Below are 20,616 nucleotides of genomic sequence, written 5' to 3' on the forward strand. Positions count from 1 at the left end.
CTCTCCTACAAAGTGGTGGCAGGCATCCTAGGACCGTTTCTGAGGGAAACCCAAAGACTTATTCTGAGTTTTCTTTTTTCTTTTTTAAAAAATGTGTCCCTAATTTTGGAACAGCCTGGAAACAACCTTGCTTGTTCCATGAGGATGGAAGCTCTTCAGATATTTCAAGGTGGCTTTCATGTTTCCTCTCAAGTCTTCTCTTCCCCAGGTTAAACATACCCAGTTCCTTCAGCCTTTCATCCAGCTGATTCATCAGTTGATCAGATCAGAGCCAGGCCAGCCACCAGGCCCAGGGAAGTAGCCAAGTGACAATGCTTTGAGAAGCACCCTGATTCTCGCTGAGTTTGGTGAGAGCTGGGGTGCAGTGGTAGTGGAAGTGGTGATGGGACACAGCAGGGGGTGGGGGTGGGGAGGCGGCAATTCCTATTTCGCCTCAGGTGGTGAAACAGAATGGGTCACCCCTGAATCAGATGCAGCTTCTGCTGACGTGTTGAAGCCTTTCCCCCTCTTTGTCAGCTGTCCAGGGACCTCCTGCCCAGAGCCAGAGTCTCAGGAGCATTCAGGTATCAGTTGTGCAACATAAGGTTTCTGGAGTCATAGAAGGCTCCACAGACAAGATAGCAGCTCTGGTGGGGGGGGGTGGAGACACCTGGAATGGACAGCCTTTAGCGGCTTTAGAGATGGGTTAACCATCCTGCTGATAGTGGTGTAGCAAGGATGGCACCTCAGGCCTGAATATCGAGTCCCTGCCACCTAGAGGACCACCCGGAGAAGAGTAGATGATGGCAAACAGGCCTGAATTCAGTACCTGAACCCACCAGGGCTTTGTATTCTTTTTTAAAAAGCTTTTTATAGATGGGAGGTGGGTGATCTGCACATGTTTACAGATGTTCATTTTCAGCTTTTGACTTCAAAGGTGTGTTAGCCTGCAAAGTGGAGCTTGTTATTCCCCAGTAAACGTATTTATTATCAGACTACCCATTGTATTCCTGTAGTCGTAATGGTGCTGTGGTTTGTTTTTTTAAAAAATGTATCATATTGGTTTTTAATATAAACATAACTGAGAAAGCAAAACTTGGAATACTATGCAGATTATTGGATTGTCAAGTACATAGGGTGAAATTAAGATACACATATATTATAAATTTACTAAGTAAAGGTAAAGGGACCCCTGACCGTTAGGTCCAGTTGCGGATGACTCTGGGGTTGTGTGCTGGCGTTTGTCCGTAGACAGCTTCCGGGTCATGTGGCCAGCATGACTAAGCCGCTTCTGGTGAACCAGAGCAGCGCACAGAAATGCCGTTTAGCTTCCCGCCAGAGTGGTACCTATTTATCTACTTGCACAAAAAATTCACTGAGTAGACCTTTGTATAAAGATACATGTGACACAATAAATGAAGACCATACACCGAGAAGTTTATTCCTCTTGGACTGTCTGTCAATCACTCAGCTGTGCTGGGTCACACATTCAGAAAGTGCTGTCTCCCACACATGAGCATATGTGAGTCCTTTCTGTTTCCCACCTCACAGCTATCTCCATCCTGGTAGCTTCTAGCAGAGAGAAGACCAGAGTTTGATGAGGAATCTCAGGGAGGAATTTCTAGAAGCACCAGCAATGGGTATGACACCAAATCACGATTATTACAGAGATCTCGCAACAAAACATTTTGCCAGAATAAGTCCTAGCATGTGCTGACGACTGGTCAGTGGCCAAGGCTGCTATAATTTTTTCAACACATGCATCAGAGTCTATTGCTCCCCTACAGGGTTTGTGGCCTTCACGCCTTCTGCTGCCTCTCCCACACATAAAGAACTACCTCCAGATTCCTCATCAGCACTGTTGTAAACAAAAATTGCCCTTTTCCCTAATGGGGTATCCAAGAGCCCATATAGAGTCCTTACAAATGTTCCCTATTGGTAGTGTAGCCTTATGAGGCTTTGCCCTCGGGTGGGAAAAATATTGCGCCTGGGAAAGGGAAGTGGGAGTCAACAGACACTCAAGGAATAGTTTCGGAGAAAAAGGTTTTATTTCTCCCATCCATGAACTGGTAGAAGGAGCAAGTGTGATAAGTCACAAAAAGCATGCACGAGTTCACAATCATGTGCACAAGCATTTATACCCCTTTCCAGTTCCCTCCTCCTTTCTCCTCCCTCAGGAGTCCTGCCCCTTGTTGAGGTTCCTGAGCATGTACAGAAAGCTGTCTTGGGACTATTGCGGACTCTTGGCAGGAAAGGGGGTGAGGGGGTTTTCCGAGTGTTCCCGTTGTTTCATTCTTGTGCTTTGGCATGGTTCCCGGAGAGAAAGCAAGTTGCAATGTGGTTCTGAGAAAGGCCTGAGAAGACAATGGGCTCTGTTCTCTACCTTGTTGCAATCTTTTTAGTTACAGCAAGCGGAATGTTTCTGATGCTTAGCTGCTGAGAAAATGATTTTGAAAAGCTTTGAGAAGCTTTGAGGCTGCTTTGGTGGGGGGTGACTTCGGGCCTAGGTGAGGTCACCTGTCCTCACCTTCCTTCAGTAGGAGAAAAGAACAGAGGCCAACCAGAGAATATTGAGAAGCAAAGCAGCTAGTAAGCCTGATTTTTATTAACTGTTGCAACAGGGTGCTCCCCTCACACGCAGGAAAGGAGGAGGAACCCAGAACAATGGCGCACAAGGCCTTATAAAGACTTTTGAAATTGCCACCCTGTATAAAGGAAGGTGAAAAAAAATTGAGAGCAAAACCAAAGTCTCAAGAGATTTTGAGAGAAATAAAGTTACATCAAGTGCAATATATGAAAATGATGAATCAGGAGATAGAATGGAAAATTAAACAAATGAGACAAAAGACATTCGAGTCGGCTAATAAATGTGGGAAATTGCTGGCTTGGCAAATGAAAAAAAGACAAAAATTAAATACAGTTACAAATTTAGAAGTGGAAGGAAGGAATATACAGAACCCAGTTGAGATTAGAAATTGTTTCCAGAGGTATTTTAAACAACTTTATGCACAAGGGCCACAGAAAGAAACTGACGTAGATCGATTTTTGAAAACAAATGGATTACAAAAAATCTCTCAAGAAAATAAATTAATGTTGAACTACAAAATAACTGAACAGGAGATAGAAGGTGCCATTCAGAATATGCAATTGGGTAAATCTCCAGGACCGGATGGACTGACTTCTAGATATTACAGATCTTTAAAAGAATGGCTAGTACAACCTTTGAAAGAGGTCTGTAATGAAATAATGGAGGGGAAAAGTGCACCAGAGTCGTGGAAAGAAGCATATATCACACTTGTACCGAAAACAGAGACTGAAAAGACGCAGCTCAAGAACTACCGCCCCATATCACTGCTTAATGTGGATTACAAAATTTTTGCAGACATTTTGGCTAAAAGACTAAAAAGAGTCCTAGTGGAAGAGATACATAAGGACCAAGCAGGCTTCCTCCCAGGTAGACACTTATCTGACAATGTGAGAAACATAATCAATATTTTAGAAAAATTACAAGTGAACATAAACACTAAGGCAGTTTTAATTTTTGTGGACGCGGAGAAAGCCTTTGACAATATTTCTTGGATTTTTATGAAAAAAAATTACAGGGTATGGGGGTAGGCCAAGGCTTTGAAAATGGTATAAGTGCAATATATTCCGAACAAAAGGCAAAATTGATTGTAAATAATGTGGTGACGGAGGAAGTTAAGATTGAAAAAGGGACACGACAAGGTTGCCCAATCTCCCCATTGCTGTTTATATCGGTCCTGGAGGTTCTGCTGAATATGATAAGAAGTTGGTTAAAGGTATACAGGTCGGAGCCAAACAGTACAAATTGAGAGCATTTGCAGATGACTTAGTATTGACGTTACAGGAGCCAGAATCTAGTACTAAAAGAGTTTTAGAACTGATTCAAGAATTTGATCAGGTTGCAGGGTTTAAATTGAATAAGTCAAAGACCAAAGTTTTAGAGAAAAATTTAACACCAACTGAGAGAGAGAGGTTTCAGAATGAGACAGGTTTAACAGTGGTTAAGAAAGTCAAATACTTGGGGATTAATATGACAGCAAAAAATGGGAACTTATTTAAAGATAATTATGAAAAATGCTGGGTTGAAGTGAAAAAAGATTTAGAAATTTGGTCAAATTTGAAGCTTTCACTGCTAGGCCGTATTGCTGCGATAAAAATGAATGTATTGCCTAGTATGTTGTTTTTGTTTCAAACATTGCAAATTGTGGGCAAAATGGACTGTTTTAAGAAGTGGCAGAGAGATATTTCCAGATTTGTCTGGCAGGGCAAGAAGCCTAGAATAAAATTTAAAATACTAACAGATGCAAAGGAAAGAGGTGGATTTGCCCTGCCAGACTTGAAACTTTACTATGAATCACCAGCTTTTTGCTGGTTGAAAGAATGGCTACTTCTTGAAAACGCTGACATTTTGGATTTAGAAGGTTTTAACAATGTATTTGGATGGCATGCATATTTATGGTATGACAAGGTAAAAGCGCATAAGGCATTTAAAAACCATATTGTCAGGAAAGCATTGTTTAATGTTTGGATAAGATACAAGGACTTATTGGAAAATAAAACCCCACGGTGACTGTCACCGAATGAAGCGAAAGCTTTGAAAAAGCTCAATATGGAGGTCAAATGGCCGAAATATTGGGAAATTTTGGAACAAGAAGGAGACAAATTGAAACTGCAGAGTTTTGAAAAACTAAAAAACAAAGTGCGTGATTGGCTTCATTATTATCAGAAAATGGAGGCATACAATTTGGACAAAAAAATCGGCTTCCAGGTGGAAAAATCAAAATTGGAAACAGAATTGTTAGAACCCAAAACTAAGACTTTGTCAAAGATGTATAACTTGCTGTTGAAATGGAATACTCAGGATGAAACGGTGAAATCTGTTATGATTAAATGGGCACAGGATGTTGGACATAATATTATGTTTGCTGACTGGGAACAGTTATGGACCACAGGTATGAAGTTTACGGCATGTAATGCCTTAAGAGAGAATATTATGAAAATGATATACAGGTGGTACATGGCCCCAGTCAAGCTTGCAAAAATCTATCATTTGCCCGATAATAAATGTTGGAAATGTAAAGAAACTGAAGGTACATTCTTTCACCTTTGGTGGACCTGCCCAAGGATTAAGGCTTTCTGGGAAATGATATATAATGAATTGAAAAAGGTATTTAAATATACCTTCCTGAAGAAACCAGAGGCCTTTCTCCTGGGCATTGTCGGCCAATTGGTGCCAAAGAAGGATAGAACTTTTTTTATGTATGCAACAACAGCAGCAAGAATACTCATTGCAAAGTACTGGAAGACACAAGAACTACCCACCCTGGAAGAATAGCAGATGAAGGTGATTGACTACATGGAATTGGCAGAAATGACTGGTAGAATCCGAGACCAGGGAGAAGAGTCGGTGAAAGAAGACTGGAAGAAATTTAAAGGCTATTTACAGAAATATTGTAAAATTAATGAATGTTAGAAGGATGTTGGTAAGAAACTAAGCGGTTTCCAGCTGTAATGCTTTAAGAGTTATGGGGGAAAAAAGGGTTTTACAAATGGGTAAAAGTTTAATGGTAAGGATTTGCTGAACTAACAAATTGAACTGGAATACAAAGAAGGGAGGTATGAGGAGGTCCAGGGAAATAAGTGTAAGGAAGTTATGTTATGGAAAATTAATGTGTTTTAAACTATTTTTATCTTGTATGTTTCTTTTTATTTTTCACTTTTTTGTTATACCTTAAAAACTCTTAATAAATATCTTCTTCTTCAAAAAAAAAAGATAATAAATGTTGGTAATGTAAAGAAACTGAAGGTACATTCTTTCACCTTTGGTGGACGTGCCCAAGGATTAAGGCTTTCTGGGAAATGATATATAATGAACTGAAAAAGGTATTTAAATATACCTTCTTGAAGAAGAAACCAGAGGCCTTTCTCCTGGGCATAGTCGGCCAATCGGTGCCAAAGAAGGATAGAACTTTTTTTATGTATGCAACAACAGCAGCAAGAATACTCATTGCAAAGTACTGGAAGACACAAGAAGATTGGAAGAAATTTAAAGATTATTTACAGAAATATTGCAAAATAAATGAATGTTAGAATGATGTTTGATTGAAGTTAAGTGGTTTCTAGCTGTAATGATATAAAAGAATATGGAAAATTGGATTTCTAAATAGGTAAAAATTTGATGTTACAATATATTAAGATTAAAGATCAGGATAATAAGGAGGGAAAGAATTTGCTGAATTAATTAATTAATTGAATTGGAACACAAAAAAGAGAGGTATGAGGAGGTCAGGGAAACAAGGATATGAACGTAAGTGTCAGAGTTGCTCCCCGATCCTAGCTCACAGAGGATCACGCTAGCCAGCGATCATTTAGTAAAAGTCTTTATTGAGTTACAGTTCCCATTCTCAAGCTGCTGCGTGCAACTCTACGTCTTATGGTTAGATCGGCGAAGCTCTGTCTGGGTCCCCGCCTCCTGTACACCAACTTAATATCCTAGCCTTACTCCACCTTTTCCGCCTGACTGTTCTTCTCTGGGTCCCTCTGCCCCCCGGGGTCTCTTCCTTCCGGGACTCTTCTGACGCTGACCCCCCGGACCCTTCTGTCTCCTTGCGCCGGGCTTTAGGACCTGGCTCCCTTTCCGGGCTGCTTACTGCGCCACCTTCCTGTGCATTTGAACTTGGCGCGTGCGCCCAACCTTCCACTTTCCGTCTGACCGTTTCTTCGCTCCCCGATGGAGGTGTGGCCACTCCTGACTCGTGCCCTCCCTCCTGTTGTGAGCTGCCAGCGCTTGATACCTGACTCCCTTCCTCTCCCCTGCTCTCTGTTGGTGACGCTGGTCCCGATTTCCAACTGCTCCCCTCTGAGCTCCCTCTGGCCCTTTCCTCCTGGGGTGTCCCCCTAGGCTCCCCCCTTGCCCTGGCCACTGGTGCTCCTTTCTGTGAATCTTCTGATTCATTGGAAAGACTCGGAGATCTCGGGTCGTCGTCATCACTCATCCTTTCTTCTGCCTCCTCCCCCTCGCTCTCTGTTTCCTCCCTTGCCCTTGCCTCTGCTCCTGAACCCCTGACAGTAAGATATGGAAAGATTGATTTTTTTATTTTTCTTTTTTTCCTTTTTCCTGTAAGTGTACTTACTTTTTTATTCTATATTTTTCTTGTATTTTTATTTTTGTTTTTTACTTTTGTATTTTTTGTTTTTATGTAATTCCTCTTTCTGAAACTTTAATAAATATTTTATAAAAAAAAAGAAATTGCCACCCTGTAGATCAAGACCACCCCCAGAAACATCATACATACGTCACAGAAGGGGTGTAACCTAAGACCACCCCTCAGATACATCACACCTACATCACAAAAAAGGCAGTCTAAACAGAAATCTGAATGTTGTTTTTCTGTCCTGGTTTATCTCCTGTCTGGCAGGTTACTTGATTGGATTTCCTAGGGAGCCTGGCCATTCTTTTGTAGTGATAAATACTTAGTTCCTGGGCCAGGTCACAGGCTCACACCCTATTCATACCTTAAATGTGCCCTTAAGACAGGATTTGTGAGGAAAGAGACAATGGGAGGTTTCCCACTTTGACCTTGCAGAGAAAACATTTACTCAGCTTAGGAATCAAAAATGGTTCCAGGTCGGTTTTCCTGTGCTGATCTATGTACATGCTTGGTTGGTACGCTTATGAACAATACCATATATCTAAGACCTCAAAATTCCTATCACAGCACAAAGCCTAGGATCTTTAGCACAGCTCCAGAAGTGGTGCCCGCACATTACCTTAGCAATTGCTGGGGTGGGAGAGGATCTTGTGATTCACTCAGTTAATCCTCCTATGGGTGGCAGAGCTTCAACCCTAGGCCACCATTATGCTATCACGCAAGCCGCAATGTCCCTGATGGTGCTGTGATTTAAGAAAATATGAAGAGCCCGGCTGGGCCAGCATCCCGTTCTCAAGGTGGCCAGCCAGACGTCTCCCATGGGAAGCCTCTAAGCAGTTCTCCCCACTTGCAATCCCCAGCAACTGGCACACTGGAGACAGAATGTAGCCATTTAATCTTTTTAAAGCCCCCAAACAGATGACCATTGCAGCATAGTCCTGGATCTTTCTTCAGCTTCTCTGGATGGCACTGAGTTTTATTATTATTTTAGTGACATTAACACGCCCATGTTCAGTGTTTGTGTGCGTATTCCTCCTTTCAAAGTAGGGTTGGCAAGCTATACTTTTGCTCTAAGATGTCAGGAATGCGGAAGCAGTTATAAAGCACAGAATGGTGGACAGAGAAATGTGAATTGTCTGCATCACAACTGCCTAATGCCTCCCACTTCCCCAAGCCAATGACGTCCAGTGTTTGAAAGAGCCTTTGCCTACCAGACATGGGTGTAGCCGCAGGGGGGCAACTGCCCCCCCATCAAGTAAATCTATGAAAATACTTAACTAATTGAGGTTCTGCCTGCTCCCCATCATAAATCCTGTCTACGCCCATGTTACCAGGTGCTTTCCATAGGTTTTGGACTTTAATAGGCCCCAGCTTGCACAGCTGTATGGGAGTTGTAGTCCAAACGATGCCTTATGAGGAACGGCTAAGGGAGCTGGGCACGTTTAGCCTGGAGAAGAGGAGGTTAAGGGGTGATATGAAAGCCATGTTCAAATATATAAAAGGATGTCACATAGAGGAGGGAGAAAGGTTGTTTTCTGCTGCTCCAGAGAAGCGGACACGGAGCAATGGATCCAAACTACAAGAAAGAAGATTCCACCTAAACATGAGGAAGAACTTCCTGACAGTAAGAGCTGTTTGACAGTGGAATTTGCTGCCAAGGAGTGTGGTGGAGTCTCCTACTTTGGAGGTCTTTAAGCAGAGGCTTGGCAACCATATGTCAGGAGTGCTCTGATGGTGTTTCCTGCTTGGCAGGGGGTTGGACTCGATGGCCCTTGTGGTCTCTTCCAACTCTATCATTCTATGAAATCATCTAGAGCAGCCTTTCTCAACCTGTGTGTCCCCAGATGTTGAACTACAACTCCCATCACCCCTAGCTAGCAAGGCCAGAGCTCAGGGATGATGGGAGTTGTAGTCCAACAATAACTGGGGACCCACAGGTTGAGAACCAATGAGGAAGGCTGACCACTCTCTTTCTGAACCCAAACGGATCTTTAAGTTGCCCGGAGCTTCGGAGGGGATTCACCTTTTAAAAACCAGCCTGTCCCTCCCCGGAGCAAAAAACTTCAGCTTTGCTTGAGAGAAAGGAATGCAACAACTCAGAGCCGCGGCTCCGCACGTGCCTGGCCCGCAGAAGCAAAGCAAAAGCTGGGAAATGCCCCGAGCAGGAAGAGCCTTCCCGGCCGCCCGCTTCCTTCTTCCTCCACCTCCCTTCGGAGCTGCCAAGTCCCGTCGGGCGACTTCCGCGGCCCCGAGCTGCGCGCCTTCCCACGACCCGAATCCCCGCGTCTCGCCGCCCGCCCTGATTGGCCGCTGCCCGCGGCCTGGGGCCAATGAGCGCGGGCGGGCGGGGCGCCCGGCGGTGGTTGGCCTCGGAAGGAGCCGAGTCACGGGCGGAGGCGGAGCGGGAGGCGCCATGGCTTCCTACTTCGAGGAGCACGACTGCGAGCCGGGCGCCGGGCCCCGCCAGGAGGAGCCGCATCGCCAGGCGCTGCTGGAACTGGCCAGGTGGGCGCCCGGGGAGCCGAGCGGGGACGGGGGACGGGGGACTCCCTCCGGGGCAGAGCCGAAAGGCAGCCTCGGGACACAGAGCTGTCAAAAGAAGGGAGCAGCAGCCTCACCTGGCCCGGGACAGTCTAGGGCATAGCTAACAATCCGGGAGAGCAGCAGGAAACGGTGCTGGAATAAGGGTAAAAGGGAAAGGGACCCCTGACCATTAGGCCCAGTCGTGGCCGACTCTGGGGTTGCGGCGCTCATCTCGCTTTATTGGCCGAGGGAGCCGGCGTACAGCTTCCGGGTCATGTGGCCAGCAGGACTAAGCCGCTTCTGGTGAACCAGAGCAGCGCACGGAAATGCCGTTTACCTTCCTGCTGCAGTGGTACCTATTTATCTACTTGCACTTCGATGTGCTTTTGAACTGCTAGGTGGGCAGGAGCTGGGACTGAGCAACGGGAGCTCACTTTGTCGCGGGGATTCGAACCACCGACCTTCTGATCGGCAAGTCCTAGGCTCTGTGGTTTAACCCACAGCGCCACCTGCATCCCACATGAATAAGGGAATTTCCCGCAAAAAAGGGAAGGCTGACAGCTATGTCTGGACATGCGTAGACAGGTCCCCCCACTTGCAGGTAGACTGCCCCTGAACCTGAGGCTCCCTCTTGCCATCACGACTAGTAGACCCATTCTCCCATCTTCCCTGCAGTTCTGCTTCTTGGCCGTGGCAAGGTTTCCAGAATCTGTTGCATTGTTGTTTCTATATTACAGTGGTACCTCGGGTTCCATACGCTTCAGGTTCCATACACTTCAGGTTACAGACTCCACTAACCCAGAAATAGTACCTCGGGTTAAGAACTTTGCTTCAGGATGAGAACAGAAATCGTGCTCCGGCGACGCGGCGGCAGCAGGAGGCCCCATTAGCTAAAGTGGTGCTTCAGGTTAAGAACAGTTTCAGGTTAAGAACGGACCTCCGGAACAAATTAAGTTCTTAACCCGAGGTACCGCTGTACATTGTGTGGTTAGCGTTCAGGGTCCTCGCCCCCAAGGAACCTACAGTCTAAAACTCCACACAGGAGAAACGGGACGGGAAGAGCCTGAGTCGGCGGTGGAGCATCTTTTTTGCATGCTCAGGGCCTCACGCTTCCTCCTCAGCATCTCAAGGTGGGCTGGGGAGGGACCACTGTCTGCTGTCTTGGGAAGCCACTGCCAGTCAGTGAAGGCAGCAATGAAATAGCTGGGCCAATGATCTGGCTTGAAATAAGGCAGCTTCCTGTGTCCCCGTGTTGAAAACATGTTAAACATAGAAACAATAAGGTCTTGTTTCAGTTTCATGTGCTTAGGCTTAGTTCACAGGGCAACTAAGGAGCCACAGCAAAGGCCTCTCACAAAAAGGGGGGTTGGAAGGAGGAACGAGCAGGATAAAAATCACACTGTATTTTCTTACCTCTCAGGATCTTTTTGGCCAATGCAACACCAATTAAAAAATGATCCCAGGGAGGATCCTGGAAATTATAGGCTGGTTAGCTTATTGCAGTGGTTCTCAAAGGGTGTGGGAGGAGAGGATGGCAAGCGTGTCAGGAAGTGTGTCTAGGGCAATCAAAGAAGCATTTAAACATTTTGCTATAGTACAGTATTATATGGTATAGCATATATAATTTTTTTAGCAGAATATTGATAGATATATTTTCAAACAGAGAGCAAGAGCATCAAGTGATTCTGTGGACAATCCTAGTTGTGTTTTCCAATGTATTTTATCAATTTTTAAAAATGTTGTGGTGCAAGCACATTTTTATTCTGAAAGTGTGGCCCCGAGAAAAAAGTTTGGAGAACCACTGGCTTACTGTCTCTTCTAGGAAAACTGGTGGGGAGCATTGCTAAAGCGAGTTCGCAGGCATGTAGAAATACCAGTTTTGCTGAAGTAGAACTAGGATGACTTGTGCAAGGGTAAATCCTGCCTCACTATTCGGCGCTGTACGCACGCCTGCTTACCCTGAATCCATTGTGCACCCATAGCTGGTTTGGGAAGCAAAGTACAATGTGTGCTTAGATTTCTAAATGCTGCTGACAACCCTTGAGTAAGCTTAACGGTCATTGAACAAGGGGGGAATTGTGAAGAGTTCTAAAAGGATTTCTCCAAACTGAATGAATGGGCAGCAAAATGGCAAATGCAGTTTAGTGTAAGCAAGTGTAAAGGGATGCACACACAAAAATCTTAAAATGTCACATATTTCCTCATGGGTTGTGAACTTTTGTAAAAAAATGTTTTATTTAGAATTTTGAAGCAGAGATTACATTTTTAATTTCCACTGTTTTTTCTAATAAACGTGAACTTCCCATCCATAGTTTCCTTATTTCCCCTTAGTTTGCTGCATATTGTAACTAGCCTCCTTCCTCATTATCTACACTACTTTTCACGGCTGTTTACAATTCATATCCTACTTGCATATTAATATGGTTATTATAGTTCTTCAGATATTCTATGAAAGGCTTCCATTCTTCTCTAAACACTGACTCCTCCTGGTCTTTGATTTTCATTGTTAAACTTTTTAACTCCGCAGACTTGTGGATTTATTCTACCAGTCTGCTTCGGTTGGTATCTCATCATCCTTCAACTTTTGCACATATATTATTCTTGCTGCCATTGTTGGGTATAAAAATAAGCTGACCAACTTTTTGGGGACGTCCAATTCCCTTATTCCAAGGGTTTTTTGGTGGTTTTTTTAAACATCAACTTGAATATCTTATTCAAAATCCTTTAGCCTTTTTGCATGTTTGCCAAATGTAGAAGACTGTACCTTCCATCTCTTGGCGCTTCCAGTGTATATTAGAACCTTTTTTACACATCTTAGCAAGTTTACTTGGGATCAAGTACCATCTATAGATGATATTTAGATAGTTCTCCCTCAGGGTGTAACAGGCTGCAAATGTCATATTAATCACCCATAGTTTTCCCATGATGCCCTCTTGATGTTGTGTCCTACATCCCTTGCCCAGTGTATCATGGCAGCTTTGAGCAGTTCAGCTTTCGTTTCCCATTCCAGCAGGATTTTGTCCATTTTTTGAATTAGCTTTTTGTTATTCTCCATTAAACCCCTTTCATAGTCAGAACTTTCTTCAGCAGATCCCTCCAGTTTATCTTTTTTGTACATCTCAGATTGGAACCACTCTGTTATCCATTCCTTAATGTCCTCTCTTTTTCTGAGCATTACTCTTGCTTCACCGATCTCTAATATGTCTCTGTAGGTGCCCCATTTCTTTTTCATATTCATTTTCTTCATAGAACTTGCTTCAGTGGGCTAGAGCCGGGGTCACCAACCTAAGGCCCATGGGCCGGAAATGGCCTGCAGAGTTTGTTTGAGGTTGTTTGACTGGCACATGAGCTGCCCCCGAACTGAGCTGCCCGCTCGCGTGCTGCGCTAAACCAGCGCAGCGCGGCACAGGGACTCGCTTCCGCAGCGCCGAAAATCATGTCTGCACAGACGCCGAAAATCGCAGGGGCACACGCTCACACGCACGTGTGATCCTGCCCATGGAGGGATCTCTGTGGGACCGATCCAGCCCAGGGAAGATAAACCTTGCCGATCCCTGAGCCATAGTGGGGTATTCCTTTCAAACAGGTTTTTATACCTCATCCATACTATACAGAGGCTTCTTATAATGTGGTTTTAAGAATCCTTTACGTACTCTTACTTTATCATTCCATAGGTATGCATGCCAACCATATTGTCTATCAAATCCTTCTAAATCCAATAATCCAAAATCTTCCAGAGCTACCCATCGGTTAACCAGCATAGACATGCTACTTCATAATACAATCCAAGATCTGATAGTAAGAATCCGCCTCTGTCTTTTATATCTGTTAAAATTTTGTACTTAACTCTTGGCTTCTTCCCCTGCCAAATGAATATTGGTATGTCTCTCTGCCACTGTTTAAAACAACTTAAAATGCTTATTACTGGTATTGTTTTGAAAAGAAATAGCATCTTAGGCAGGACTTGTTGACCTTTTTTTAGAGGGAGAACCCAAAGTTGTTGAAGGGAGGGGGACTTCTCTTCTTTGCCCACTCACCCCACTGCTGGGGCCAAAAATTATAAACTGCCACCAGGGAATGGCACCGCAACAGTGCAGAGGGGCTGAAACACACTAAAGAGGTGAGTTCCAGCTGGAAAAAAGCCCTGGTCTTAGGTAATATTTTCATTTTGATGCTGATATTCTTCCTGATGAGGAAAGTTGCATCTTCCTCCACTTTTCCAAGTCTTTTTTTTACTTCTTTCCACACTCTCATACAATTACCCATGCAGCTCTCAACCACTTCTGGAATGGACTCCCTTTTTGTATTCCAGAAATTCAGGTCGTAAACTCAGTGCAATTAAAGTCCATCCAAAACACACGGTTTATGATCCTCACTTGGTTTTTTGGGAAGCTGCTGCTACTGGATCAGCTTATACGAGGCTTCCTTCTGCGAAGAAAGCATGGCTTCCTGTGCTCAGTGTCTACCCAGGTCGACCTCAAACAGTGCTCTCCAGCTCTGCAAAGGTTGGGGGAGCCGTAATTCATGCCGTGGGGGTGCAAGACAATTCAGAGCTTTATTAGGAGCTGCAGTGCCCACGCTTTCCTCCATATGCTCCGTGACACCCCAGTCTCACTCGCAGCAAGCACAACAAGCAGCCGAGGTCCTTCATGGCAACTCAGAAGTCTGAGGAAAGCATTTCCCCCCTTCCAGAGTAAAATAAAGACGCACTTTTTCCCCTCCAAAAATGAAGGGGAAATGTGTGTGCGTCTTATGGGGCGAATGCAGATTCCTTGGCTTTGGCGATAGCAACGCGAAGCCTCCGAAGCCTGCGCTCCGGAGGCTTCGCGTTGCTTCCGCTGAAGCCAGGAGAGTCTGCTCTTTGAGGCTGGTGGTGGGGGAAAGCAGTGCTTCCCCCATGGCCAGCCCCAGAGGATGGGGGGCAGCGGGAAGGTGCGTGGTGCCTTCCCGCTACTCTCCAACCCTCCTTTGGGCTTTTGCGGGAGATGGGGGAATTCCCCCACCTCCCGCAAAGGCAGGCAAAAGCCGTGCGCTCTTTAAAGGGGCTCCGCGGCTTCTGCTGGCTTTTCTATGGGGGGGGGAATTCCCCCACCTCCTAGAAAAGCCCGCAGGAGCCGCGCACCCTTTAAAGAGCTCGCCCCTCTTGGGGGCTTTTCCCCGAGTAGGGAGAAGGGACTGACTGGCTGTTTCAGACCCTTCTCCCTCCTGGTCGAAAACCCCGCAGGCTTTTGCGGGAGGTGGGGGAATTCCCCCACCTCCTGCAAAAGCAGGGAGAAGGTCTTGGAGTAGCACACAGGCCGCGTGCAGCCTGTCCACTGCTCCCAGAGCTGTGGGGGGGGAAATCATATTTTTTCCCTTGATTTCCCCTCTGAAACTAGGTGCGTCCTATGGGCCGGTGCTTCCTATAGGGCGAAAAATACGGTAACAATCCCACCTCTTCTTTCTCTGCTGCTCCCAGTGAGTGAAGCAGAGAAGATCCCCCAGGGTTGAGCACCTTTTTTTTGGAAATTGGGTTAAAATTGGAATTTGAAAGAACGTATGCAAAGGTTAATATCAAATATAAAATATTTTTTAATCAAATGTTTTTTTTATCCAACTAATCTAAATAAAAGCACAAACCAAAGGGGAAAAGAAAACTTCCATTCCCCCCCCCTCAGCTGTATATAGAAAATTATTCAAAACATCCATTCCAAAATAGCACCCAACAATTCTGCTTTCTATAAACCAATGTTTTCTCCAGTCCTCAAACCCAGATATTATGAGTTCATTTTATTTTTTCACTCAGAAAGTATGTAAGGCGTTTCCATTCTTTATGGATTCGGATCACGAGCTCTCTGGTGGCTCAGAGCTCTCTGACAAGGAAGCCCAATGGTGGCTGCTCACACTCTTTTTCTCCAACATATGCAGGTCCCTCTTCAATGGCCTGGAGATTGATGTGGGCTTCTTGGAGAGTGAAGACTGGGACCACCGGCTCCCCCCGCCAGCTGCCAAGCAAGCTGTAGAGAGCCTTCCTTCAGTGCCTGTTACCCCACAGCAAGCAGGTAATAGTTTTGATTTCAGTCTGGGCCTTGTATTTCTCAGCACTTCAAGAACTGTGGTTAGAAGACAGTCTTCTCTAGGTGTTTTGGACTACAACTCCCATCAGCCCCAGCCGGCACAGTCATTTAAGAAAGCAACAAGAATTTGAGTGTCTGTGTCTCCAAGACCTCTCAGCCTTTGAAAGTGTCCAACCCAATTTCTGTGGAAGAGATGGTCCAGATGAGTCACAAAAGCTGCCTAGGGAACTGGGGGAAAGTTGCAAGACGTAGGTTGATCTCCCCCTGCAATGGCAGCAGCTGTGCCCCCATTTCCAAGCTCAGCAGCAATAAGGTGCATCTCTCACCTTCCCTGCCTGCTGGTTTTCCTGCCTCTGCTGAGCACCTACTGCTCTTCCTTGCTTGCCTTCCTGTTTGTATACTCAAGGTTTGCTTTTTGGTCATGACAAAGTTCAAAAGGTCACCTTTAAAAAGTTTTATTTATTACATCTACAGTCATACCTCGGGTTGAATGTGCTTCAGGTTGAGCGCTTTCGGGTTGCACTCTGCGGCAACCTGGAAGTAACGGAGCGCGTTACTTCTGGGTTTCGCCGCTCGCGCATGCGCACTCAAAATGACGTCATGCGCGGAAGCGGCAAAACGTGACCTGCGCACGCGCAGACGTGCCGTCACGTCTTACGTCCTGTTCAGGATGCGAACGGGGCTCCGGAACGGATCCCGTTCGCATCCCGAGGTACCACTGTATACTGTAGCCCACCTTTCCTCTAAGGAGCTGAAGGTGAGGTATACAGTGCTCTTCCCCTCCCCATATAATCTTCACAACAACCCTGTGAGGTACATTGGGTGAGTGGCAATATGAACTCTGGTCTCCCTGGTCCTAGTCTAGTACTCTAACCGCTACATCACAAGGGTTCTCTGCAGTGTTTTCCACCAGGATTATTATTATTAGCAGGGTCTTTTCTGATTGGATATACTTCCAGGAAGAATCTGGCACAAAATGTCACGACTCCCAGGTGTGAGGATTAAACTTTTGATGTTCTGGCAGCATCTGTCAAAGGCTTTGGCATCCAGAGGGTGGGGTATTTGTGCTTGGCATGGTTACCCAGCTTTTCCATCATGTATGCTCCACCCCTTGCTCTTGTAGTAGCGATAATCCACTAGTAATCTTATAGTAGAAAAATCCAGTTAGAATAAAATGCTTGTAAATATGGGATTGGCAGGATTTCTGAGCTTTGCAAATGTGTCGCCGTGCTGTGTTTCAGTAGAGTGGAGCCAACGTGATGGAACTGTTTTCTGCCTTTTCCTTTCTCCAACCACTTGTGGGGGTTAGACAAAGGGCTGAAGTGTCCGGTGTGCCTCCTGGAGTTTGAGGAGGAAGAGGTGGTCCGGAAGATGCCCTGCGAGCACATCTTCCACAAAGGCTGTATTCTTCCCTGGCTTGGAAAGGTGAAGTATTGGAACAGGGACATTCCCTCTCTGGTACCTGGGATGGCTCCCTCCACCCTTTCCCTTTTCTCAAGAGGCTGCTGCTGCTAACTCCTTTCTCCTTGCCCAGACCAACTCCTGCCCTCTCTGCCGTCATGAGCTGCCCACTGACGACGAACAGTATGAAGAGTACAAGAAGGACAAGGTGAGTGCTGATCCCTGTGGGCAGGTGCAGGGGTTAGATGTACGCCTTTTGGCCTGAGGTGCCGCATTATCTCATGGAGAACCACCTGGGGGCCACATGTCAGTCGTGAATAGAGCCGGAGGCATTCATATTTACCTTTATTTTCCAAGGTGCGGCGGCAACAGCAGGCGCATCGGCTGGAGTATCTGCATGGTGCCATGTACACGTGAGAAAGGCATGTCCTCTGCCTCTCCTTCCAGCTCAAGGCTGACAACTACAATCTCTCCCACATTGCCAGGAAGCAGGGCGCCCCCAGGGCCAAGAAAGGCAGCAGCCCTCCTTCCTTCCCCACTTCCAAAAGTTTGTTGCACATCCATAATAAATGTCGGGCTTCATTAAGTAACTTCTCTTGCTGTAGTTTCCCTCACCGCACAAGTATGTGATCATGTGGAGGGCGTCGCCAAGTAGGCAGAGAGTGTGTTCTCTCTGGGGGAAAGCATTGTGGCCCCAGAACCTGCAGCATTTGTGGGGAGGTGGCCAGGAGCTGAAGGCAGAACAGCTCAAAACGCAAGGCAGCCAGTACAGTGGTGCCTCGCAAGACGAAAAGAATTCGTTCCGCGAGTCTTTTCGTCTTGCAATGTTTTTCGTCTTGCAAAGCACGGTCCGTCGCAACTGCGCCTCTTCAAGCGGCTTTAAAAAAACCCGCAAGACGTTTTCATCTTGCGAAGCAAGCCCATAGGAAAATTCATCTAGCGAAGCAACGCAAAAACGGAAAACCCTTTCGTCTAGCGAGTTTTTCGTCTTGCGAGACATTCGTCTTGCGGGGCACCACTGTAAATCAAGAAAATTAGTCTTACACGTTTTCGTCTGCCCCCCACCTCCAGTTTTATTTACATGTCTCTTCTCCTGATTTGGTTCTTGCCATTTCCTCTGGCAAGACTTGGGCTGACTCTTACAATACCTGGGAAGACACATGCCTTCACCTTATGGGCCAATTTTGGCCTGCCAGGTTGTTTTGTGGGTATTTGCAGGCAACTCAAGTTCTTTCAAAGTGTGAAACAGTATATAGATATGTGATCTAGTTGACACTGTGTACTCTGATTTTCAGAAAGCTTTCAACAAGGTATCTCATCAAAGATGTCTGTGTTAAGCTTTGCAGTAATGGAATAAGAGGATCTCTTGTACATCAGGATTTGGTTAAGTAGCGGGAAATAGAGAGTAGGAATAAATGGGCAGTTCTTTGAATGGAAGGATGTAGAAAGTAGAGTGCCTCCCCCAACAATGATTGGTATTTGACCTTGCACTTTTTAACTTGTTCATGAAAGATGTAGAGTTAGGGGTGAGCCGTTGAGCAGTGAGGTGACCAAGTTTGCTAGCAATACAAAATTGTTCAGTGTGGTGTTTGTATTTAAGTGTGAAAAACTCCAAAAGGACCTCTCCTCATTGAGCAAATGGCCCCCCAAAATGGCAAACGCAGTTCAATCTAAACAAGTGCAGAAGCGATGCATGTCAAAAAGAAAAATCTCAATTTCATATGTATACACTCATGGGGTCTGAACTTGCGGTGACTGGCCATGAATGAGACCTTGGCATAGTGAAGATTGTGACCCAGAGTGCGGGAGCCATGAAAAATTCAAATCCCATGCTGGGTTTCATTAGGAAAGGAGTTGAAAATAAAACTGCTGGGATCATAATGCTGTTATACAGATCTCTTCTGTGACATTTGGAATACTTTATACAGTTACAGTCACCTCACCTAGGATATTGCAGAGCTGGAAATAGCAGAAAAGGGTGACCCAAATGATCAAGGAGATGGAGCAACTCCCCTGTGAGGAAAGGTTGCGGCATTAGGGACCCTTTAGTTTATAGAGAAAAGGTGAGCAAGAGGTGATATGAAAGAAGTTTATAAAATTATGCATGGCAGGGAGAAAGTGGATAAAGGTTTTCTTCCTCATAACATGATTATTTGTGCGTAGTCAGTAAAGCTGAACATTGGAAGATTCAGGACTTCACACAGAACATAAACTACCAGCTAGGATGGCTTAACAAGGGTATTCGACAAATTCATGGAAGCTACTAGCTACAGTGGCTATACTTTGCCTCCACAGTTGGGCGGCAGGAGCAGTTCCAAATACCAGTTGCTGGAATCCTCAAGAGGGGAGAGTGATCTTGCGCCCAGGTCCTTGGGGGTTTCCTATAGGCATCAGGGTGCCCACTGTGAGAACAGAATGCTGGACTAGATTATTCCTGACCCAGCAAGCGCCTCTTAAGCACGTGACAGGCACTTCATTGCTGGTTGTTTGGCAAGCACAGTCTTGACAAGTGTCAGTCTGATGCCATTAATACAGATGACTGACAAGTGAGTAGTGTCAAAGTGAGAGGGAGGGGGTTGAGATGGAGATCTGGTCTGCCAGAGCAAAAAAGTTACCCAACCCTTCATTATATCATGCAAAATCCCCACAGCTTGCATGAGTCCTGTGCGTAGCTTGCTATATGAAAGGCTAGCATCTTCAGCCATGGCCATGTTGGAAAACCACTGGGTGGTGCCTCTGCTTCAGAACATCCTTGGCCAATGGTAAAAGGATGATGGGAGCTCTAGTCCAGCAATATCTGGAGGGTCACTGGTCCTCTGCCCTCTTCCTGCACTTTAGAGGGCTCTGTGGCTAAGAAAGGCAGGTGTGTACTCTCATCTTCTGTGAAGCAGGCCTCGGGTGCTATGTTTGTACAAACGCTGGCTGCTATTACCTAGTCTGTTTTTGTGTGTAGAGAGACAGCAGACTGGACCTTCATTTTGGCGAGCAAACTCTGGAAATACACACAACCAATAAACTCAGCTAAAGAAAAGGCCATTCCCTTGGCATGTGTGATTTTGGTCTGTGGAAGTTGGGGGTGGCAAATATGCAGGAGGGGCTTAAAGGATGCCTTTTTGGCCCAAGGTCTGCAACGGCAAGGGGACAAATCAGGCCAACAAATAGGCGGGGTAATTGCTTCTGCTGGCTTACAGGGTCCATGAGTAGTATTGCAGAGTGGAGACTAATCCCAGGGACAGCAGAGGGAGCAGAAAACTACCGCAACAGTAACCAAGTAACACCAAACTCTGGCACCCTCCCCTTCTGCCTGGAGAGAGTGATTTCAGAGCAGTTAGAAGCCGCAGTCCCTTATTGCTGCCTTCCAGACAAAATTGCATTTATCAGAGTGGATCCTCCTCTAGGACCCACTTCCTAAGCGACAAAGCAGGGGAGGGGGTGCCTCAGGTGTGCCCCCTTCCCTCTTCTGTAGGCACTCTTCCTTTTGC

General features: G+C 45.7%; 2 protein-coding genes and 1 long non-coding RNA gene across 3 annotated transcripts in view; 2 read left to right on the forward strand and 1 right to left on the reverse strand.

Annotated features, from left to right (window-relative positions):
* MXD1 (MAX dimerization protein 1) overlaps window positions 1-20,616 on the forward strand; it is a 107,416-nt gene that overhangs the window by 16,892 nt on the left and 69,908 nt on the right. The gene's annotated exons all lie outside the window — the stretch shown is intronic.
* On the reverse strand, window positions 1,396-7,985 carry LOC309536580. Its single transcript, XR_014221643.1, has 2 exons — window positions 7,774-7,985; window positions 1,396-1,551 (listed from the first exon to the last, which is right to left on the reverse strand). It is a non-coding gene; the product is annotated as an uncharacterized lncRNA (long non-coding RNA).
* Window positions 9,564-17,724, forward strand: RNF181 (ring finger protein 181). The gene is made up of 5 exons (XM_082230686.1): window positions 9,564-9,659; window positions 15,585-15,718; window positions 17,043-17,158; window positions 17,268-17,342; window positions 17,492-17,724. Exons 1-5 carry the CDS (start codon window positions 9,568-9,570, stop codon window positions 17,549-17,551), a joined length of 477 nt encoding a protein of 158 aa, XP_082086812.1. The 5' UTR covers window positions 9,564-9,567; the 3' UTR covers window positions 17,552-17,724.

The sequence above is a fragment of the Podarcis vaucheri genome (genome assembly GCF_965113315.1).
Source record: "Podarcis vaucheri genome assembly, chromosome: 7".
Taxonomy (NCBI): Eukaryota; Metazoa; Chordata; class Lepidosauria; order Squamata; family Lacertidae; genus Podarcis; species Podarcis vaucheri.

Bases quoted from the DNA above. Each gene is read 5' to 3' on its own strand.
- RNF181 (XM_082230686.1), top strand. From the start codon at position 9,568: ATGGCTTCCTACTTCGAGGAGCACGACTGCGAGCCGGGCGCCGGGCCC. The intron at 9,660-15,584 runs GTGGGCGCCCGG...CAACATATGCAG, and splicing joins GCGCTGCTGGAACTGGCCAG to GTCCCTCTTCAATGGCCTGG. The intron at 15,719-17,042 runs GTAATAGTTTTG...TGTGGGGGTTAG, and splicing joins TGTTACCCCACAGCAAGCAG to ACAAAGGGCTGAAGTGTCCG.